This window comes from Theobroma cacao, chromosome 9 (assembly GCF_000208745.1).
Source record: "Theobroma cacao cultivar B97-61/B2 chromosome 9, Criollo_cocoa_genome_V2, whole genome shotgun sequence".
Lineage (NCBI taxonomy): Eukaryota > Viridiplantae > Streptophyta > Magnoliopsida > Malvales > Malvaceae > Theobroma > Theobroma cacao.
Genome location: NC_030858.1, coordinates 9,814,033 through 9,837,710, shown reverse-complemented (window position 1 = coordinate 9,837,710; position 23,678 = coordinate 9,814,033). Strand labels below are relative to the sequence as shown.

General features: G+C 34.4%; 2 protein-coding genes across 2 annotated transcripts; both read right to left on the bottom strand.

Moving 5' to 3' along the window:
- Nucleotides 2,046-9,903, bottom strand: LOC18589082 (protein ECERIFERUM 3). Its single transcript, XM_007013902.2, has 11 exons — nucleotides 9,672-9,903; nucleotides 9,240-9,460; nucleotides 8,913-9,145; nucleotides 8,524-8,743; nucleotides 7,592-7,719; nucleotides 7,139-7,395; nucleotides 6,933-7,040; nucleotides 5,284-5,490; nucleotides 3,743-3,853; nucleotides 3,304-3,477; nucleotides 2,046-2,530 (listed from the first exon to the last, which is right to left on the bottom strand). Exons 1-11 carry the CDS (start codon nucleotides 9,720-9,722, stop codon nucleotides 2,342-2,344), a joined length of 1,899 nt encoding a protein of 632 aa, XP_007013964.2. The 5' UTR covers nucleotides 9,723-9,903; the 3' UTR covers nucleotides 2,046-2,341.
- LOC108663226 lies at nucleotides 21,464-23,471 on the bottom strand. Its single transcript, XM_018126809.1, has 3 exons — nucleotides 22,980-23,471; nucleotides 22,619-22,847; nucleotides 21,464-22,425 (listed from the first exon to the last, which is right to left on the bottom strand). Exons 1-3 carry the CDS (start codon nucleotides 23,469-23,471, stop codon nucleotides 21,464-21,466), a joined length of 1,683 nt encoding a protein of 560 aa, XP_017982298.1.

Sequence of the window (23,678 nt, the reverse complement as noted above, 5' to 3'; positions counted from 1 at the left end):
TTTAATTTATACTAATGAGATAATTTTTAATAAGTTTATAATTTTAAATAAATAAGTCATAAAAATATATTTAAAAAAAAAATTATCTCACAAGACTCAGATCTCAAGTAACAACAAAATTTTACTAATGATGGTACTCAACAATATTCTTTTAAACAAAATCGTGTTAAGTTTTATCTAAGTACTCTTCTAGTAAATCTTGAATCGAAAAAAAAAAAATTATGAGCATTATCCTAATAACACTACTCAAAAAAATTTCTGGGTTCGTTCCTGCTCTAGGTCCGTTAATCATCTTGCAGATCGTCTGGCAAAGGGGGTGTCATGCGTGCTGCGGAGTTATTAGTTGTGCATAATTGATGATGCTCTGGTATGGTTTCTGGTTGTGTGATTGCTTTTAAAGTTGTTTCTGACTTTGTCTGTTGGTTGGTGTCTTTCTAATGATCTGCTCTGATTTATTGGGCGGAGTTTTCTTTTCTGGGACTAATTTTGATGATTTGTTTCTATTGTTTTGTGGTTCTTATCGTATGTCTTTTTGTTTTTGAGTGATATTCAGCTTGATTACTTGGGTTTTCTAGTGGCCTCTTGTACTGGTTGTAATTGTGGGTTCGGGACTAATACTTTTGCTGGTGTTTTTCCCTTTCCTTTGCAATAAAATCTCTTGATTTTTTTTTTAAAAAAATGAAAGATTCATATCAAAGGACTCGAAAATTTTTGGAAATGTTTTAAATGAGGAAAAATACCTGGGTGTAGTACCATGGAAAAATTAAACAATGCCATATGGATTAATCGGTATGATGTCGTTCCAATTTTGATCCTAATCACTCCAAAATTTTAAAAATTCATTCTATTTTTCTTTTTTCGTTTTTGGTAAACAGAGAACTTCAATAAAAATTTAGACTAGTGAACTAAACTGGAGGTAATATAGTAACTCCAATCACGTCAGCATGAAAGCAATACGTACTATTTAAATAAGTCCAAGAGGCTTAGTATTCAACTAAGCCCAAATGTGTTTAAATGTTAACTCTAGGCAAATTGAGTTGCCTTATTGATTGTATGTGGGTTAATTTCTTAATGTTTGGGCTTTTTAATTGTCAGATAGTGCATCAGTGTTGGATGGTGGGCATTTATTTCGTTAAAAATTGGGCTAATAAGGTGCTATTTGGTTTTGGGCTACAAAGATTTGATAGTGGATTTTTAATTATTATTTTGCCAAGAAAAAGAACAAAAAGTGATCGTTACGTGAAAAATTGACAGTTATTATACTTTATTAAATATCTCTACAAAGAAGTAATAATTAAAAAATTTTAATCAATTTGTACTTTACATGGAAAGAATTGTTTTTTTTTTCTAAAAAAAGAGGAAATAGAATATAAATAAAAAAAGGACATGAAAAAAAAAGAAAAGAAAGACAAACAATTAAAGAGAGAGACAGGGAACGTAAAAGTAAAAGGGTCACGGAAATAATAAAAAGAAAGACATTTGAATAGGAATGGCTAAAGCAGTAGTTGATTAGGGATTCCAAAAGAAAGAAAATCAAAGTTCCATCTTGCATCAAGAGTCAAAATATTAAGAGCAACCAATTCAGGTTTAAAGGTCCTTTTCTATAAGGCTTATAAAGGTGCTTATATATTCCAAGACAATTAGTTATTTGTCCCACCACAAATTTTGCATTCATCCTGTATTTATTTGCACGCAATAACAATATACCCCAGATGCGACATGACACACAGAATCTAAGTAAAAGCTTACCATATGATCATAAAAAAAACAGTACATGCATTAGAAACATATATAAGAATATTTGGAAAAATTAATCTTTATAATTAATGGAAAACTATTGTTTTGCATCTCGGGTGCTGTCCCCATGATTCAGTGATTTGAGTACAGTGTAAGAATCTTTTCCATTTGCTTAACCTTTCCATGTTCCAAGATGAATAAACTGGTACAAATATTTGGTTCAGAAGTGTATTAAAACTTAGGTGAGTCGTGCATGTATTGCATGTGTAGCATATAGACACAAACATATTTACATCGAATTTATACCATTGTTTCTGAAATTGGCATTACTATATTTCTAGTTTTATCTTGGAACAACAAAATTCCATGTAAAAGTAAGACAAGAATTAAAAATAAAACATATAGTTATACCTTGCTTAATCAAGGTATAAATCAATGTATCAAGTACATATTGCATGACACTTCATGTGACGATCAGTTGTAACTGAACCATATTTCTTTTGACCAAACACCTTATCACAAAAGAACAAAAAGAAAAAACCAAAAAAACCTGTCGTTACAATCAACTTTCAGTTTTCAATTTCCCGTTTTCCTTTTCATGGTATTATAATGAATTATCTTGCTTGTTTACGGTACTTGATACTGGCCTTAGACCATGCTTGAGAGCAGCTTCCCAGACTAGATCGATTCTATCGACATCAATCGCCCCAACTTCGTGGTGAGTCCAGCCTTCTAGCTGATGAACCACCCCACCTGCATGACATGCGTGCACAACTCCTCTCTCCATGGTGTACTGCACCGACACCCACCAAAAATTAGGCAAATATTAACTTATTAAATAAGACTAGTTTTTTTGTCACATCCACTGCATGTATGGGTGGACGAAGAAAAACTTGCAAGTTTAGCTCTTTTCAAGTGTATAGGTAACTGTAAATTTCATGTGGTTTCCAAAATCCTATTTCATAGGATAGGATAGCTAAAATAACACATGTATTCTTATATATATATATTTTTTTTCTTTTAATGGTGTACTTTTATTTTTTACATGATTTCATGAATTTTGATTTTTTTATCTCGTGAAGCCACTTACTCATTCTTGTAATATATTAATACATAATTATAAATAAAAATAAAAATTATATTATTGCTACTATTCATGCAACTGAACATAAAATGATAACCAATCTTAAATTTCAATTTTTGATCCTTTTTTTTTTCATTTTTAAAACTCATAAAGGCATCTAGATATATATAACACATTAAAAGAAGTTGCGTCTAGGCTCTTGTAACAACCATCTAGTCACACTTTGTGTCCTTGTATCATGCAAATTGTATTTCTTTTCCTATTTTTGTCTTTTTTGTATTTGATTTTTAAAAAAGTAATTTAAATATAATTTTTTGGATTAAAAATGCATACTCTTACTATTAAATCAAATGCTTAAATTCCATTTTTTTAATCAATAATAATAATACTAAATAATTTAACTTGTGAAAAAGCATGTGATTAAACAGAATACTACTACTGTTGCTAATAAGAGATTAATATACAATGACAAGATTGCTCACCTCACAACTCCCAAGCCCTTCAACATCATCAGGCAACCTCATGGCTGCGAGATCGCCGTATGTGCAGTCCCTTCTAAAGGCCAAAATGGGTGGGACCACAAATTGATGAAAATGTGCTCCGGATGGAGCCCAGCTTTGCTCCCTTGGTGTTATCCACTTGCCCACAATCCATGTCTATATCAGAACAAATAAATGATGTTTAATATTTATTGTTCTTTTGCGCGCATGTTCGGGCATTAAATATATGTACCCGTTTTTTTTCTTTCTTTGTTATTTTTTTAAAAAAATCAACTGTAAAGTCAATAACTAAAAGGATTATCTAATTAATTAACTAGTACCTACATGTAAATTTTGTTGTTTCAGGAGCGAAATATGAGATACTATTAATTTTGAGATATGTGAAATAATTCAAGAGTTGAGAGTTGAGACTGGCACACACCTTACAATTTTGAGCAGCTTGGTATTTGGTCACCTGGACCAGGTAGTTCTGGCAATCCGCTGGGGCTTCCTTTTGTATTTTTTGAAATCTTTCGGTTGATAAAGTCAACATCTGCAATATGCCTAAGTCATCAGACGCAATTTAATAGTGCATTAACCTACCTTAATCCACAAGATATCACATAATTATATTATTATTATAAAAGGTGCAATATTAGTTCCCCTAGGTCGTGCATACATGATATTAAAGAAAAAAAAAGCAACAGTTATTCTATTGTCCATTTCGTCCTTTTCTTGCATTTTGTTATGTTGTGATTGCTAGCAAGGGCTTCAACCAGTCTATTTTTAATATTTAAAAAATACTTCTTTAGGTTGGATTTTTAATATTTAACTTATCCTATACTTTTTTCTATTTATATATATAAATTTTGGTAACTTAATTCTTATTTGGGTAAACAAATTGACCGGTTACACTTAGATTACCCCTATTTTACGTATTGGATCATACGTGTCCATCATTCCCAAAGATAATGACAGAGTCATGATTTTATGTTTGGGAGACAAACAAGAGGTGGGTTGGTTGTGGGATCTTGAGGCAGTAGAACTTGGTGAATGATTCTATTACAATAGGTTTTACTTTCGTCGTTAAATCTACTACAATTAGTTATTAGTTGTTTATTATAGGGCATCTCATCAAATAGAAAACTTAATGTAAGGACAAAATTATAAAATTCTAAAAAAAATAAAAATGTTTTATGAAATTTTAGAACTTTTGAGAGGTAGAAGTCCTACTAGCCCTTATTCCCTCCACCATTGCCCAAAGATCACGATTAGTGTAGAATGATCACCTCAAAATTCATGCTGATCTACAAATGACAATTAGATCAGAATGTTTGGTAAAAATTTGGTAATTCTAAGTAGCGGTGATCAAGAATCACCAAGAATCACCAAGAATTATTCGATCCTGTTTGTGAAAAGTGAACTAGTTCCCTCCCAAAAAGGTAAAAAACTTTTATAATCAACATGAAGTTATCTGTAAGATTAATTATGTTAAATATTACTCTTTTAATGTGTGAATTAAGAAATTACTTCCTCTCAAAATACCAAACACTATCAAAGGGAGTGATAGACTATCATATAAGCATTTTCCAAAATGGATTCTCAAATGAAATGAATATTCTATGTTCATTTAGTTCCCAACTCGGTGTATCCTGCAAATAGCAACTACAGTCTGTAGATATCTTTTGATCACAACTAGAAAAAACCCAAGCCAGCATATAAATGCTGCCCATAGTTAATTAGACGAGTACCCTACAAAATTAATTTAGAAATGAAAAAGAGCAGATCTATTTTAAGGGTACCACTTGTGAATTTCAACTTATCAAACTCTAAATAAATGTCAGTACCATTTGTAAAGACGTTGAATCATGTTGTGCCAGCATTCAACTTGAAACCAACAAAGTAAATATTGGTAAATTTTGATCAAACTTTGTGCTGGCAAAATTAATGAAGAGTCTAGTGGGTGAGAATCGAAAGACCTACCAGAACGCGTACTCTCCTTCGACAAAGGTAGAGGGCAATTGCTCTACCAAGCTTGGAAGTAGCTCCTGTTAGAAACACTTCTTTCACATCCTCAGGAATTTCGTTCAGAATAACTGCAGCAGTCAAGGTATTGCCATGGACAACTCTGACTTTAAGGTCTGGATGCTTGTCAACAAAGAGTGTCCCTCCTCCATTGAGCGCTTCATTCTGTAGACGAGTTCATTAAGCAATTTTAGGTTTTTTGAGCTTAACAAATTGATATTGGCATCTCTATCCAAGAACAGTAAAAATTGAAAGTAATAGTTAAATGCATGTCTTGGGGTAATTATACCCTGAGTACTGGCCCTACGATAATGTTAGTCTGAATTGATTATTCTTAGCAATACTGCTGGAATAGTTAAACCTAACAATTTTTATCATTTATTTCACAAAGCCCTGCTCCGGCAGTGATAGAGGATTGCGTCTACGACAAAAAGTCGTGCTAGCTAGCTATGCCACGTGCATGTCTTTTCTGTTCATATATGCGTAGGCAGCTAGGAGGCAAGACAATGTTTAGAGATTCTATTTTCGCGAATTATGACTTACAAGGAATCACAAAAGTCTGAATTCAAAACTTAAAATTATTCATGATAATAATCATAATAGGCCTATGCCTCATGTCACTCTTTTTTTCTATAAAGTTCACTTCTGTTTAGTACATAGATAGGAATGACAATGTTAAAAATTCGGAGGAGAAAGTTTCAATTCTTATTATTATCTTATGTATGGAGGATAAATTCTTTTTATTATCTGATATATGGAGGATATTCATTTAGTAAATATATTTATTTATAAAATTTTTTATAATTTAAAGGACATTTGATAATTCTAAACATTTGTTAGTGTATAATTTAAACTTTCACTATGTTAGAACAGTTTTTCAACTAAATATACTACTTAAATTATAGCTATATTTATGATATTTTTAATTTCTAATTAGCACTAAAATTAAACAAAGACAAGAAAAAGGGGGGAATTAATCCAACTTCTGCACCCTACTTTACTCGTGTTAGGTCATGTTATATTTAAGAGTCCAAAAAGGGTAATTTTGTAGGCATCTTGCAGATCTATGGGGGTTGGCCCAAGTGAATTGGTTACCCTCTCCTTTAAGAGGAGGATTTTCCGTATGGGATCAAATTATCTCCTTGAGAAGTTCTATGCGAAAGGGGACAAAAAGTAATAAATATAGGCATCTTAGAGAGAAGATTGTAAGGTTAAAATAGGAGAGGACACTGAATTAATTTGTGGTTGAAACAGACTCATGGACAAGGATGGTCGTCACTTAAAAAAGACTAAGATTTTTAATCTATCCGTGTTGATCTTTCTAGTCTGAAACGCAAATGATGATGAGATGCTTTTGAGAGATACATAAACAGAGTGACTGTACGCTGCCAGGAAAGGTATTTAAAAAACCAGTGAAAGGTCCACTCGGATTTTGAATGAAGGAGATGGGTGATTCATTTCGATATTTATTCCTCCCAACTACCATCACCGGGTTTCTTTCAGAGCCTAATTAAAAACATATAATATATATACTGGTTTTTTTAAACCTTGGAAGACAGACCAAAAGTTCACAAGTGTAAAAGGAAAAATGAAACAAAAACACCAACCTTATTTAATGCAGCAAGACTAATGACCTTGACTCCCATCCTATCAGCCCTTAGAATGGCCTCCTCTATGTGCTTGTTGATGCCGTCCGTTGCAAACGGTAAGAAATACTGCCAAAAATGGTAACGGCCTAGATGATTGATTGCTCTCCTAATTAGTCTACCTACACTAGGCAATAATAATTCTGCCCAAAGTTTTAACAGCAAACCTGAAAGCCGAATCTAGGAACGGCCCATGTCTGGTGCAAACGGCCTCTAAGATTGTAGAAAGTGATGAGGAAGGTTTTAGACCACGCCCACATGATTAGCATAACCATAAAAGTTATAGGCCAAAGAGGCAGTAGAAAGATCCTTGTGGAGAATGGTATTGATGAAAATGATCTGAATACGAATGGTACATGCATCGCCGAGGTTATGTCCACGACATGCGCTAAGAACACAAAGTCTGGTACCCTCCCATATTTCGCTGCATCAACGTGAAATACAAGTTAAACTGTCATTTTCAGTGCCGTGCACTTGAATGTACTTCAATGATATATTTAAGCATTCCAGATTCACAAATTAGTATTTTCTCCAGTGGTCCTCCCAAGAAGGACGTCTATCAAAGTACGGGTAAAAAATTTTCATGGTTTCGCAAAAACAAAACAAAAAAGTGCAACTACCTGAATCCGAACTAATTTTCTCGTGTATTTGCCACGAGTTGCTCTTAAGTGTCTTCCCCATTGCGTCAAACAACGGCATGAAGAGACAGAAGTTGGTCCCCATCTCTGTGTGGTGCAGGCTATGGTACCTGAAAGATGGTAAACCGTCCAGAAACAGGACAGCATCAATACAATTTTTTTGAAGAGAAAGTGTTGCAGCCACATCCGTGTTCAACAGCAAAACAATCCTACTGATCTCCTTCTTTTTATTTTTTTTGTTTCTTAAATATTTAAAGTGCATTGCAAGTTGCAAGTTTTGTGGTTCAAATGTTCGATTATTATGCTAGCTACCTTGTGTATACAGTAATTAATGTTGCCAATCAAGAATGGTCCCTGTTTTATCTATGTAAAATAAATGTCTTGACAAGGAGTTACCAAGGAATAGGATACTGGATAAGCTGCCATTTTAGACATAACATGCATTATATTTATGGTAATAAAATCACCTTATTAAACAAGGACAATTGTGCCTTATAGTTTAAATAACTATAGTAAATGTTAACATTTATCAATACTACATCTAACTTCATTACGTTTTTTGCCAAAACTTTCTTCCGGGAGGAAAATTTTAAATGAGCTTTCCTTCTCAATTAATTGGAACTTTCAAGTTTTTCGACCATAACTTAAATAACCTAAACTGCAGCTGTCAGCCAGAGTCCTGTTTCGCGAAAAGCAGCATGATGATTAATAAAGGTCGTACTTAAATTGCTTTACGTCTAATTTCCAATTCTAAGAATAGAATTAAATATACAAGCTTAGAAACTAGACAGGAGTGAAAGTTCTAAGCAATCCATCATGCATCCGGTTCAAAGTCAATTTTTATTTTTATTCATTAATGGAAAGTCGGTACACATTAATTGCGTGAGTATGAGAGAATAAAGGGTGTTACTTACGTGGGGGTGTGAATCAAATATCTAAGGAAAGGCAACTTGTTGAAAATTTCATGGGGAACAACTTCAACATTGGAATGCCCCAGGCATCTGAGAAAATCAAAAGCCAAAACATAGCTGTAAATCATGCTTGTGGATCCATACCCCATCAGAACAGACCCCGTCATGGGAATTCCGATGACTACACATAATACAAGGTGCTCTAGAAATGTTGCATGTCCAGCTGCAGCAGCAAAAATTAAAAGTTAATTAAATGGACTAGATGATGAGATGAGTGCAAGTTGCTGGAATTTACTATATGCAGTTAATCTCAATTTAAATAAAGAGGAAAAGCCAGAAGGAGAAAAATGAAATTAGTGAAGAGATGGGTCTTAGGTTATCAGTAATTTTACCTGTAAAGGGATGGGGTACAGGAGATGAGTGGTGAAGTGAATGATAATGGGTGAAAAGGTAGCTTTCATGGAAAACCCTATGCGCCCAATAATATACGGGCTCCGAAATTGTCACATGCAGTAAAAATAAGGCAATAAATCCTTTTGAGTTCCAGAGAGGAAGGCCATCCAAGGATGGGAAGATCAAGCAGGCCATGGAAGCTAACAAAGCCTGAAGAATTATAAAGTTGTCCCTGAAGGATAAAAAAAAAAAACAGATGATTTTGTTGGAATCATTGTAAGCAGAATTTACATGATCATGTATGAGAAAAACATATTTTATTTTACCAGTCCCACTCTCTGTCAATCTGTTTGAAATCAACTCCTTGCTGCTTAATCCGGCGATTGCGAGTTAGGAAAAGCATGCTACCGTAGGAGCTCCATAGCTGATGAATTAATCCTCTCAAAGCACAGATTAGAAGAATATGAAGACACCAGAGATCCTTAAGGGTATCCTCATAGATCCATGAATACAAAACCTTTGCAGCTAAAGGGCCGTAAAGCAGATACTTTTGGCACACGAGAACGAACATGTCAAGAAGAAATAAACACATCAGTACCGTAGAAATAGAGTTAGAGCAAGAGAGAGAGCGAGTGAAGAAACAAGTGGAAGCAACATATTACATCTGGAAACAAAATAAAAGAAGAAAAAATTATATATATTGACCAAGTTTAAACTGCGTAAAGAGAATAATACATCCCGGCTACAGTTTTCCATACCTTGAAAAGTCCCAAGTTCTCCCAAGGCCAAGTTGACAGAGGTGCAACCATTTTTTTTCCTGACAGCGCTACTGATACTCTGCTTTCTCTGTTCTTTCTAATCTCAAAAAATTTTCGAGAGAGAGAGAGAGAGAAGGAGAATAGATAGTTTCCTTGGAGCTTGGCAAGCTAAGTTCCCTTATCTCTCTTTTAGGCTTCTCTTCAGGACTCAAAACAGCTAAGACCCTTATGATTTCGGGTATACGGCATGTCCTACTTATAGCTCTAAGAAAAGCCAAATGTTGCTGACAAAACAAAAAATGTAGTTAAGTCTCTTAATCAAGTTCATATTTGACACAGTTTTTTACCCACAGTTGCCATGATGGATTAGGCGGTCGTCAATCATGACCCGGAAAGTTTAAGTTTTCAACGTGTTCGGTTTTCCCTGGTTCTAACTGGGCACAGCTGTAGTGATGGCCAAATACTTGAAGAATTAATGGCTCGTGTGGTTGGGAGTAGGGGATTGATGGGGGTTCATGCTGAGGACCAACTTGTAATTCTACTCATTCTTGGGATTCTAGTTTTCTCCTACTCTCACCTTACTTCTTAGATACCATTTATAAAACGAGTATCTAGTAATTGAATAGATATAAATGTTTTTAAAGTATGTAATTGAAAGATAATTATATATAAAAAATTATTAATATTTCAATTATATATAATTTGAATTTTGTAATAGTTTATAAATCAATACTATTAGAATTTAAAAAAAAAATTAATGAAAGTCTTTGACAATCAGAATTCTTATCTGCAAATTGAATAAATCTAGCTAATATTTATAATTAAAATTTTTTAAAATGCATAATTAAAAAATATTTTAACTAAAATCATTAGATGCAATTAGAATATTTACATATTTTTAAAAAAATTAAAATATTTACAAAATACATAAATTTTATTAATATTAATAATAAAAGATAGTTAAAATGACAATTTAGAAATACAATGAACAAATATGATCATTTTCGTCAATCAAAAACTTTTTATCATCTATACTTTTATGTGTATTATAAATATTGATAGATTATAGATTATAAGTTATATTTTCACATTAGATGTAATAATGATAATTATTCTGTCTCTTTTTTTGTTTTGGGAAATCCCAAAAACTATGTTATCTTTTTTTTTTTTGAACACCTAATTCTCTTCCCTTTTCTATATTCTAAAATTATTTTAATGATTATTTTTTCTTTTTTTGTATTAAAAATCGTGATACATCAATTTTAGTTTAAAAAAATAAAATTTAAAAACAAATACACTAAATAGAGATAAATAAAATCATTGTGTGAAAATGAAAACCAAAAATGTTTTCTTAAGTTGCATGAAAATTAAATAGGGATAAATAAAAATAAGATGAAAAGAATAAATAAATTGATAAATTTCAATATGTTGAATAAACGTGTTATTTTCAATAATAATTGTGATATATATTTTAGGTAATAATTAGCAAGACCCTTTGTGAAAATTGAAAATGAAACATTTTTTGTGGAATGTTCTGTTAATACTATGGTAAATAGAAGATTGAACTTGATCGCGTGTGTTTAGAGATAGGCAAGGGGAAGAGCAATCAGATCCCTTGACAAAAGGGATTATTTTTTAAGTAGTCAACTCTATTGAAAAATGCAATAAAATCTCATGGCAATTGTAGCGGAGAAACTGTGTGATGCTCTGCTGTATGAAATCTATACAAAGTAATATCGAATTAATCAAATTTCTAAGCCATTGCTTTACGAAATTAGGTACTCATTCTTAATTAAATCTTGATTTGCATTTAAATTTTTTTAGAGCAACGTGATTAATCAAGTTCTATAAATTTAATAGGCTAAAGATTCTTGGCTTGACATTAAAAAAAATATAATTTTAATTAAGGACTGAGATCTGCTGTCTCCATACACTTGAAATTGAAATTTGGTACTATCTAAAAACTATATGTAAAAAAAAAGAAATGCATGACATTTGGGTTTGCAGTCAGAAAAGATCGATTGGTTAGCTCTACATGCCAGAGATGCAATATGACTACTTTTCAGCCAAAAAACGTGAATCATTAACCAAGAAGGGGGTAAGAGAATGGCAATTCTACATGCCAGAGATGCAAAACATTGGTTTTATTTTTATTTTCTTCGAGGATAAACTTGATACGATGCAATGCAAAACATTAGTCATGCAAACAAACCGTGCAATATGTTGGTTTTAAGACAAGTGGCTTCCTTTCCCACCTAAAAAGTGGAAAATTTTTGTATCAAAATTAAATTGGGGGACGGAAGATGGTGTCATTATCGGCATAGTTGGGGATATAGCCAGAAAAGGTAGGCAAGGAAATAATCAAAATCCAGTAAAGCTTTGCAGTCCATACTCAATCATTTAGAGCTGTCACAGAAAATATATCAGGCAGGTTAAGGCTCTTTGAGTTTCACTAATAATCGGTCGCATTTTCACCCCTTTTTGTGCTTATATCAACCCAAAAATTTTTCTAAACGAACCAAACCTCCTGCACACGTGAAAGTGATTTGATTCATGTTAGAATTTCCTAATCCAAGCTGTCATGCGCACATGACTAAGCCGATTATTTCCGTTCCATGTTTGATTTGGTTAGGAAGCTTAATTATTTATCATTTTTCCTAGTCACTAGTTATTTAACTTTCTTTGGTTACTAGAATTTGTCCTTTTTTCTTGTTATTTAATCTTGGTTGATTTTTTATTTTGTTACATAGTAGGCATTTTTTTTTATTTGTATCATAAGCAAATTTCTTTTAATTTTATAAATTAAAGATGCGCTCTTGGTTTTAGATGTGTAAATTAAATCTAATAAAAATTTCTCAAAATTTGAGTTTCTTTGGAGAGACTCTTTCAGAGCTTAAAATCACGTCCATTAACTTTGAAAAAAATGAAATCGTATTCAATTTGGTGAACCTTTTGGTGTTTAGTTTCATAATCGTTTTCATTAATTAAAATTTTTAATTAATTTCTGCACCTAATAATCGGTAACCTTGTCAATGTCGTTTCTTAAAGACTACCTCAACAAGAACACCTGTTTCATAGTATCCACATGTTTCATACAAGCTTTTTTTGCCTATTGCAGTTTCTTGTAAAATTACTGTGATAATATTGTTGTAGAATTGATTGAGAAGAATTAAGTTCAAACCGAACAAAATTCGTTTTCATTTAATTACATTACACATTTTCATGCTAGATTGGACGTCTATCTGACCTGCTCATTAAAATCAATGTCCCCCACCCATTAAGTGTTGGGCTTTCCATAAAGCTCTCGGTTAAACCTCAATAGTCAGGTCCATCTGGTACTAAATTTTGATAATTTTGGCTTAACTAATTTTCAAACTCGCTTCACTTATAACCCAAGAAAACGACAAATTCAAGGACCGTCCAATGACTGCAGGGTGGTTGGGAATACTTTTTTCGATAGACAGTCGCTATGAAGGACTAATTGATATTATGTTTGATCTCCCACCAGCCAATCCTGTCAAGTAGATTAGTAATTTTAATAACAAGAGATCTCACTCTCCAAGGGACATCCATAGGTATTTTAATCCACTTGACCACATTACTAAGGTCACACTTGAATAGGAGGGAATGGGAAGCATTCCACCTTGAGGTAGCAAAGACAAGAGCAGCCTCTCTCATGGCAAGGAGCTCTGCTCTAGTAGAATCCAAAATGCCTATTAACTTAGAAAAAAGGGCAAGTGTAGTGCCACGTTCATTTCTCAGAATGCCTCCGATACTAGACTCACCAAGGCAACCTCTAGAGGAGCCATACGTGTTGAATTTGAGGTATCCATTTTGAGGTTTCTTCCAGACTTCAACTTTCTTGGCTTTTTTGTCCTGAATTGGGTTGATACCCTCATTTAGGAATCTAGCTAAGTCCATAATTGAGAGGTTGAGATTAGGCCACTTAGCATTCATCCACTATGCAACTCTAACTTTGATAATTTCAAAAATTTAGCATCCATCCCATTCTTTACCATTAAAAACCACATCATTGCTTTTTTTTTTTTGAAAGGCAGTATTTATTATTCACAAGTGATCTAGCAAAAGGAGACTACAAAAGGCAATTCATGCATGCCATGCAAAAGAGGAGTAGACTACAAAAGGAAAAAGTTTGGTACTTCCAGCATTAAGGGACAAAAAACAGAGCATGACAACAAAAAATGAAGTGAGATATCATTCTCAGATGAAAAAACATAAGGGTAGTTTAGAGTTAACAAGAATAATAAAGTCGATGCATTGAATGAAGAGTTCATGCACTCTCCCCATGTTGGTTTTGAAAGTAGGCTCTAAAGTTTTGGGTCTTTTAACGCCCTTGCTTTGGTCAATCTATTTGCAACAATGTTGGCTTCCTTCATTATCTGCGTGAAGGTGCTCTTTGTGCTTCTGCACAAGAGAGTTTTAATGGCATTCGATATATTTTCCATCCTCCAAGGGATTGTACAATGGTGTTGTGCCCATTTGATGGCGTTAGCAGAGTCACTCTCCATTACCAATGAATAAGTGACAACCTGGGGAGATGAAAAGAAGAAATTGATTTCTTCTGGTATGGCGTAAAATTTAGCGAAATTAGAGTCCTCAATACCGATGTTTTTAAAGAAGGTTCCCTATATGAAGCCATAGTGGTCCTTGATCACTCCTCTAATAGCAACGAGCCAAGGTTTTCCTTTTTTGCGCCATCGGAGTTGAGTTTGAGAGTTTTAGGGGTAAGGTTGACTAGTTAACAACCATTCTTTGGTTCTTCCTTTTGGTGTTGATGTTGATGCTGAAAGGCTCCATAAGACACAAGTCAGTGGGAATATGGTCAAGTTTCCACTTCCCTCAACACCTAAGTGTGTGGCGCAAAAGGGTGATGTCCATAATTTGGTATGTAGTAAAGCTTTTCCCTCTGAAAATAACTTCATTTCTACATAGTCAAAAGGTCTAAAGTGTTGCAAAGAAGAACATTCTCCATGTATCTCTCTTGCCCGAAGGCATTGGGAGTTCAAACCATGTCTTAAAAAGAGACAGAGCATCACTAGGTTGAATCCAAGTAATACCTCATAAGCAACAACAAGAAGACCATGTTCTCCATGTAGTAACGCAGCAAAGAGCACATGGAAGGAAGTCTTGAGTTGAGAGTTGTAGAAGGAGAAATTAATGCCTTCAACCACAAGAATGCCTTAATTCATTAATACAGATTTAGCAGCTATTTTGCCATGGAGGGTTTGTCGACAGAAAGTTTTGATTTTTAGGGTAGTGTATCCAATCCAAACATTTTTCCAAAAGCTTGTGGAGTTAGGGGTACCGTAGCTTGCCTTAATAAACAAAGAAGTTGTGTAGAGACCACCAGTGGCTTTCTTCCACACCACCATATCTTTGTCAGTAGGTTGAGGTTGAAAGTTATTTATAAAAGTAATGAAATCTCTCCACTGATTTTCTCCTAACTTAGAGGTTGCCTTTTTAACTTAACATCCCACCTCCAATTGCCTTCGACCTAGCTTCCCATTTTGGCAATCATGGCTTTCTTACTTGTTGCCAGTGCATGAATGCATGGAAATTTGGTGGCAAGAGTGGAGTCATCAACTTGTGAGCCTTCCCAAAAGTGAATGGTGGTGCTTTTATCAAGAGAGTAAGCAAAGCCCTTAGTTACTAGTTCATGATATTTGTTACTTGGGTTTGTTGGCCTCATGATGTGATTCCATAGGAGGGAAGGCTTGTGAGGTTTGTCAATAGGGATCATACATTCTGGTTTTAGTTTGTTTTCAGTAGAGACAACTTGCCTCTAAGTTGCCTAAATAATAACATACCATGCCATTTTCCATACGAATTCATTTTTCAATGTTAAAGCAAAATCAAACCATAATATAAAGTATACCTTGGGGAAATGATGATTCATTCATTCAATGTTCCACATGGCACAACATTGTTGCCACAACATCCACATTTTATTGCATGTGAAGAAAAAGTGATTTACCATTTCAATCCCATGCTTACATAGTAAACAAGTAGTTATGTGGGCACTAATAATACCTCTTTTAAGAAAGGTATCTTTCATGGCCAACCTACCTTTTACTAACTGCCAACAAAAGACTTTAATTTTGTGAAGAGCAAGTCTCGATCTTATCAACTTCTAATGCCTTGAAGGAGAGGTGTTAGAGCTTAGAACTTGCCTATAGAAAGAGTTAAAAGAGTACTCACCACTAGAGTTCCATTTTAATACAATTTTATCACCAAACTCCTCTCCAACAACTTGGGCCTCAATTAGATTGTTGAATTCACTCCATTGCTCATGTTTCTAGTAAAAAATGTCTCTTCTTAACTCAATTTTCCATGATCATTCATTGCCGATCCATTCTCTAAAATCTTTAAATTTCCCCTTTTTTTAATAACCAAGGAAAAAACTTTAGGGAAATCAAATTTAAGAATATAGCCTTCAATCCATTCCTCTACTAAGAAGTTGACTCTCCCCCCATTACCAATAGATACCCCTATACCATCAGCAATGAAATGACTATATTCACTAGTTCCATGAAGAGGTTTAATAATAGTTTTCCATATGGTTGACCTTTCGTTACCATGCCCAAAACTTGGAAAAAGGCTATCATGACCGAGATCCAATTTTTCATCAATGATACGCCTTCATAAACTTTTCGGTTCATTGTCGTAGTGCGATAGCCATTTATTTAAGAATGCCTTGTTCTTTAAACCAAGATCCACTAGTCCAAGGCCTCTCAAGTCTTGAAAATTGCAAATTGAATCTCAACTAACATGATGGAGTTTGCAGACAAGGTTAGGGCTTCCCCATAAGAATCTTTTTTGAATTTTCTCAATTGTAGTTGTGACTTTAATAGGAATTTGGAAAAGAGACATGTAGAAGAGGGGCATGCTATTCAAAAACTAACCTTAGAAGTGTAAGTCAACGTACTATGATACGTACCATGGATAAGATTTTTGCTTTCCACGATGTCAGGTGACTTTCAAACTTTTGGATGACTGGTTGCCATAGACTTACAGCACTTGAGGCAGCTCCAAGTAGGAGTCAAATTCCATCCTAAATCTTTATCAAAAGCCAAAGTTTCTTCACCTTCCCTGATAATAATGGCATTGTGCCTCATTATGTCATTGTCATTAATTTTGTCACCAAGTTAAGCTATTTCATGTGTTTCAACACTTTTACAATGCCGAGAAGAACTTCTAGTTGCTATTCTTCCCTTGTTGTGCTTGACAATGGCTAGAGTTTTATGTTGACTAGATTGGCACACCTTTGGCTACTTTGGCTCACCATGCTCTTAAGCCACTACTTGGTCGTTGAACTCAGGTTCTTTTTGGGGTGACTTAGTCACAAAAATCTCATTTGTTTCACCATTAACCTGGCCCTTTTAACCCCTAGTAATTTTTCCTTATTCACTGTAATAGCTCAAATAGGCATTTTTCCTCAAATTCGGAGTATTGGCATTTGGAAAGGCAACGGGCTTCTAAAATCACTGCTCCTTTTCGTAACGTGCGGGTCCGAGAACCCGTCCGCCAGACGTCGGCAAAAATAATGTTGTTTGGGAGTCGCCACCAATCTTTTTTATCTAGGTGTGATTGGTCACCTATTAGTCCGATTCTAATCGACGAAGTCTTAAATTAATTTTAGGTCCATCGAAAGAACGAGAACTGATCCACGTCTTTTAGAGATGGGTTTGAGAGTGCGGTTACGCACGAAGAAGGGTTAGCACCTCCGTGGCACCCGTTCCACGAACGGTACCATTTAATCTTAAGTTATCCTATTATAGCCTACTTTTGATTTAATCCCTACTTATTAACTAAATTTTTATTAAACTGACTGAGTCTTTTATTCGGTTTTACGTATGCACATGATGCAAGCATAAAATGATGTCATGACTTGTTTATTTTAAATAATGGGGTCGATAATCTTTTGTTGGAAAATCATTCGAAGACCATCCCAACGCTTTGGTGAAGTCTCGAAATTTTTCTCACCTAGAGATATCCCCAGAAGAACTCGTCTCTATAAGCTCTTTGGGGAAATCCCATCATCGGAACTCCCGCACCATTTGCAAGATAAATGTGGCATGCTATGACAGGATAAAGTGATGATGTCTACATGCACACGTTTATTGCCTTAAGCGGTTCATAATTCATCCAATTATGTGTTTAATAATTTATCACCTTATTTATATATTTATTTTTTCATTTTTTTTCATGGATTATTTATTTATTTTATTATTATTATTATTTTTTTATTTTCTATTTAGATCCATATCTTTTAATTAACATTGTTGATTAACATTTAACTTGATTATATAACTTATCAAATAAACAATTAATTAATTTTTTCAAACGATTAAATTAACTTTATTTAGTAATATTTATTTAAGCTAATTAACTAATTTAAGTTTGGATGCAACATTATGTAAATTTTTTTTTTTAACAATGACTAGTTGACTTAATGGTTATTGGAGTTTAGAGTTCGGATTTATTCCGACGCTTCGGTGAAAATCCATCTCAAACTTCGCACCAAAAAAAAAATCCACTTAAAAGAGGCAACTCTTTACCTTTCTTAGGTGGAATTTCTCAAACAATCATCTCATTTTTCTTATAATTTTTTACATTTGTATCATGTCGTTGTTTTTTGTTTTTTTTGTTTTTATATATATATATTATATTTACAAGTATCTAAATATGAATATTGATCCCAATTATATATATATATTTACTATTATAACCATTATCATCTTTTTAGTTTTTTTTTTATATTTTTTTTATATTTGTTTATATCTATTTTTTATCAAATATTTACCCATATTTTCATTTACCACTTTATATTTTGTTGTTATTTTTCTACTTTAAAATATCACATAATCTCTACATAATATATTTTTTGTCTTAATTAAATTATCCTTATGCTCCTAATAATATGTCTTTAACATAAATAATTGAGCTACCACAATGAATAAAAATAAAAAAATATTAAAGTAAAAAGGCATGCAAGTTAGATCTTACTTTGTGTAAATTTAGATTAGCTCAAAAGGACAAAACTATGTGGGCCAAGGCAAGCCACCAAAGGTACAACAACATGCACGCTTGATGTATTAAAATTTCTCCAAAAAATGTCGTCAAGAGCCCCTTACCTCCTTTCTGCTTTTTCTTTTTTCTTTTTTTCTTTCTTTCTTTCTCTCTCTTTTTTCCTTCTCCATTTCCTTTCTCTCTCCCTGCCAGCTTCTTCTTTCTTTTTCTTTTTTTTTTTCTTCTCTTTCTCTCTCCCCGCTGGCTTTTTCTTTCTTTTCCCTCTTTCTTTCTTTCTCCTTCTCTTTCTCTCCTTTCTCCCTGCCAGCGTCGCACCCTTCTCCTCTTCTCTCTTCTCTCTAAAGCCACCTTTTCGTCGGCCAGATCTCCAATGTCGCCGAATCTGGTGCACGGCACTGCTTTCACCCTTTCTTCTCTCTAAAGCCATTTTTTTACCGGCCAAATCTCCAACGTCGCCAGATCTGGTGCGCGACACTGCTTTCACCCTTTTTTCTCTCTCCCTTAAGCAGGCGACTTAAATTCCCTTTTTTTTGGATCTGATTTTTTTGAAGACTGGGTTTTTTGGTTTTTCTGCTTTTTTTTTTTTACTTTTTGGTTGAAGATTTGTGGTTGTTTTTTTTTTTGGGTCTGATTTTGTGGTTTTTTCCTGTGGTTTGAATTTGGTTTTTTTTAGATTGGCTCCTTATTTTTTGAATCATTTTTTTTCTTTTTCTGGCTTTTTGGTTTCTGGTTTTTGCTCTCTGATTTTGGCTTCCTCCTTTTCGTTTTGCAGGTTCCATCTTTAAAAGCTGGGTTGTCCAAAAATTTGGACAACCCGGCAATGGGGTTATGGCACCAAGGAGTTGGTAGCTAGAGCCCCATCATTCATGGTGGTTGGGGGAAGGGATGGCTGGGCATACGCCCAGCCATTCATTTTTTTAATTATTATTATATATAATATTTTATTTTATATTTTATTTTATTATATTTTTTATTTTTTTTGTGGTGTCTACAGTTGCCCCTCTTTGTACATTCTTGAGAATCAAGGATAGTGCAAAGACGTAGACACCACATTTAACTTATCTCGAAGCTAGTTGATTTAATCAAATGGATCTAGGCTCGACTTATCTCAAAATAAGTTCGATTTAAACAAAAATAAAATTTCTAGACTTGATCTAGGCTTGACTCATATTAGAACAAATTCGATTAAAATTCCTAGACTTAATCTAGGCTCGACCTATCTCACAACAGGTTCGATTTAAACAAAATTGAAATTTCTAGACTTGATCTAGGCTTGACCCATATTAGAACAAATTCGATTAAAATTCCTAGACTTAATCTTAGCTCGACCTATCTCACAACAAGTTCGATTTAAACAAAATTGAAATTCCTAAACTTAATTTAGGCTTGACCTATCTCATAACAGGTTCAATTTAAAATTGAAATTCTAGACTTAATTTAGGCTCGACCTATCTCACAACAGGTTCGATTTAAAAAAAATTGAAATTTCTAAACTTAATTTAGGCTCGACCTATCTCACAACAGGTTCGATTTAAAAATTGAAATTCCTAGCTTAATCTAGGTTCGACCTATCTCACAACAGGTTCGATTTAAAAATTAAAATTCCTAGACTTAATCTAGGTTCAACTTATTTCACAACAGGTTCGATTTAAAAATTGAAATTCCTAGACTTAATATAGGCTCGATCTATCTCACAACAGGTTCGATTTAAAAATTGAAATTCCTAGACTTAATCTAGGCTCGACCTATCTCGTAATAGGTTAGATTTAAAAATTGAAATTCTTAGACTTAATCTAGGCTCGACCTATCTCACAACAGGTTCGATTTAATTCTTTAATGCTAACTTAATTGGATTAACATGAAATGAAAAGACTCAAATCCTTCCATCAAAGTTTTACAATCTCAACACTTTAGGTCAAGTGAATTTCTACCTTCGAAGCTTGGGACATGAATTAATTTTGATTCTTATCGAGTGCATGGCTAGGCATGTATGCATGATTGAAATGATGAAATGTTTTCATGTTTATGATTCATCAAGGTTCCAAGACCCTTCTCTTGCTTCATCCGATTTTCACTGCAACTTTCAATCTTTTTTGCCTGTTTACTTTCTTTCTGGAGACTTCAGGTAACTCCAGATTTTCCCTAAGTACCCTCTCTTTTGACAGTTGACTTTGCCTTAGGTTCAAGGCTCTGCCATTCCTTTTCCTCATCATTAAGTCTTTTGCTGAACAATGAGTGTAATTTCTTACTTAATTAGTTTATTTCTTTTACCAGTCATCATTCATTTCTATGACAATTACTATGTGAATCATGGGATGGTAAATAACGAAAGGGTTAAAATAAAGAGGCAAAGGAGAATTTCATATATGAGAAATCAAATAATTCAAGGCAAAGAAAATTTACAGAGCAAACATTAGATCTTTAAGTGATGAACACTCAGACCATTCAGAGAAAACAATATGATATTCAATTTCAAGAATTGTCCTTAATTGATGCTTTGAGCAAATCTGTAGATTGCAAACTCCTTGACTTCCCCTGTTTTGCGAAATTATGGAGCTCCATTCATAGTGTATTTCTACCTCAATCTTGTGTTCCATTTAGGCTGACATCTTTAAATTTCATTCTAACTTCTTGCTTTTCAGCCTCAAATCGCCCTTTTTGGGTTTTCAGCATGAGCCTCCTTTTTTAGGTACGAGCTGCCCTTTTCGGGTTTTCAGCATGAACCCCTTTCGTTTTTTTTTTTAAACGTAGTACTTCTTCACCGCATCCGCATTTATCGAATTAGGCAAATCCTTCCCATCCATGTCAGCCAAAATCAAAGCTCCTCTTGAAAAAGCCTTCTTTACCACATATGGCCCTTCCCAATTTGACATCCATTTTCCTCGAAAATTAGTTTGATTAGGGAGTATTCTCTTGAGGACTAACTCTCTTTCTCGAAACTGCCTGGGACAAACTTTTTTCTCGTATGCTCTCATCATCTTTCGTTGGTACATCTGGCCATGACAAAAAGCCGCAAGCCTTTTTTCCTCAATCAGATTCAATTGTTCGTAGCGGGAGCGGACCCACTCAGCATCTTCCAATTCTGTTTCCATCAACACCCTCAGTGATGGGATTTCTACTTCAACAGGTAGAATTGCTTCTGTACCATATACTAATGAGTACAGAGTTACCCCAGTGGAGGTATGCACAGAAGTTCGATATGCGTGCAAGACAAAAAGAAGTTTCTCATGCCAGTTTTTATAAACTTCAATCATCTTTTCGACAATCTTTTTGATATTTTTGTTGGTTGCCTCTACCGCTCCGTTCATCTTCGGACGGTAAGTTATCGAGTTATGATGCTTGATCTTGAATTTAGCGCAAACCTCCTTCACCATCGCACCATTCAAATTGCTTGCATTATCAGTAATGATCCTTTCCGACAGCCCATACTGACATATGATATCTTTTTGGATGAACTTGCACACCACCTTTTGTGTCACATTGGCATAAGAAGCTACTTCTACCCATTTCGTGAAATAATCAATGGCCACAAATATGAATCGATGTCCATTTGAGGCTTTTGGTGTAATAAGCCCAATCACGTCCATTCCCCATATTGAAAATGGCCCAGGGGCCGTGGAAACGTGCAATGGGGCTGGTGGAGCATGGATCCTATCTGCATAAATCTGACACTTATGGCACTTTCGAACGAAGTTTATGCAATCTGATTCCAATGTCAACCAATAATATCCAGCTCTCATAATTTGTCTGGCCAACATATGTCCATTAGCGTGAGCTCCACAAGTTCCTTTCGTGAACTTCTTCCATTATTTTGTTGGCCTCAATAGTATCCACACATCTCAAAAGTACTTGATCCCGACTTCTTTTGTATAGCACTTCTCCGCTAAGGAAGAAACCCATTTCTAATCTTCTAAGAGTTCGCTTGTCATTGTCTATGACATTCTCAGGATATGCCTGGTGCTTGATGTATTGCATGATATCATGATACCACGGCTTACTATCAACCTCTTCCTCAACATTCAAGCAGTGTGAGGAGACTTCACGGACTTCTAACTCAAAAGGGCATACATCATCCGCTTCTTTTATTCCGAACATTGCTGCGAGAGTGGCCAAAGCATCAGTAATCTGATTTTCTTCTCAAGCCAAATGGTTGAAGCTGATTTCTTTGAACTGTTTGCTTAATTTTGCAACCAACTTTTTATATGGAACTAGTTTAGAATCTCTAGTTTCCTATTCCCCTCTTATTTGACATATCACCAAAGCCGAATCTCCATAAACATCTATCATGTCAGCCTTCATCTCGATTGCTGCTTGTAATCCCATTACCAATGCCTCGTACTCCGCTATATTATTAGTACAATTGAAATTCAATCTCGCCGTGGCTGGATAGTACTTTCCATTTGGAGAAATCAACACTGCCCCGATTCCGTGCCCCAAAGCATTGGATGCTCCATCAAAATACATCTTCCATAGATTAAATTCATTGGGAAGGCCTTTTTCTATGCACAAGACGACCATCAACTCTTCATCTGGAAAATCAAAACTTATAGATTCATAATCCTCATTAGCTCGATCTGCGAGGAAATAAGCGATGACGCTCCCTTTGATTGACTTTTGGGACACATACACAATATCATACTCAGACAATAGCACTTGCCATCGAGCTATTCTTCCAGATAGGAAGGGTTTTTCAAAAATATACTTGATGGGATCTAATTTTGCCACCAACCATGTTGTGTGATACAACATATATTGTCTGAGCCTCTAGGCGGTCCATGCTAGCGCACAACACATCTTTTCGAGCATAGAGTATTTGGACTCATACTCCATGAATTTCTTGCTCAAGTAATATACGGCCTGTTCTTTCTTCCCAGTTTCATCATGTTGTCCCAGTACACAACCCATAGAATTCTTGTTCACAGTCAAATACAAAATAAGAAGTTTTTCAGCCGTCGA

What these genes read in the sequence shown, in the direction of transcription:
- LOC108663226 (XM_018126809.1), bottom strand. Translation starts at nt 23,471, where the DNA reads ATGTTGTATCACACAACATGGTTGGTGGCAAAATTAGATCCCATCAAG. An exon ending in TTTATGGAGATTCGGCTTTG is followed by an intron (nt 22,848 to 22,979) that starts GTGATATGTCAA and finishes GAAGAAAATCAG; the next exon opens with ATTACTGATGCTTTGGCCAC. An exon ending in TCTTAGAAGATTAGAAATGG is followed by an intron (nt 22,426 to 22,618) that starts GTTTCTTCCTTA and finishes CATTGGAATCAG; the next exon opens with ATTGCATAAACTTCGTTCGA.
- LOC18589082 (XM_007013902.2), bottom strand. Translation starts at nt 9,722, where the DNA reads ATGGTTGCACCTCTGTCAACTTGGCCTTGGGAGAACTTGGGACTTTTC. An exon ending in AGAACTTGGGACTTTTCAAG is followed by an intron (nt 9,461 to 9,671) that starts GTATGGAAAACT and finishes GTGTGCCAAAAG; the next exon opens with TATCTGCTTTACGGCCCTTT. An exon ending in GAAAATTAGTTCGGATTCAG is followed by an intron (nt 7,396 to 7,591) that starts GTAGTTGCACTT and finishes ACGTTGATGCAG; the next exon opens with CGAAATATGGGAGGGTACCA.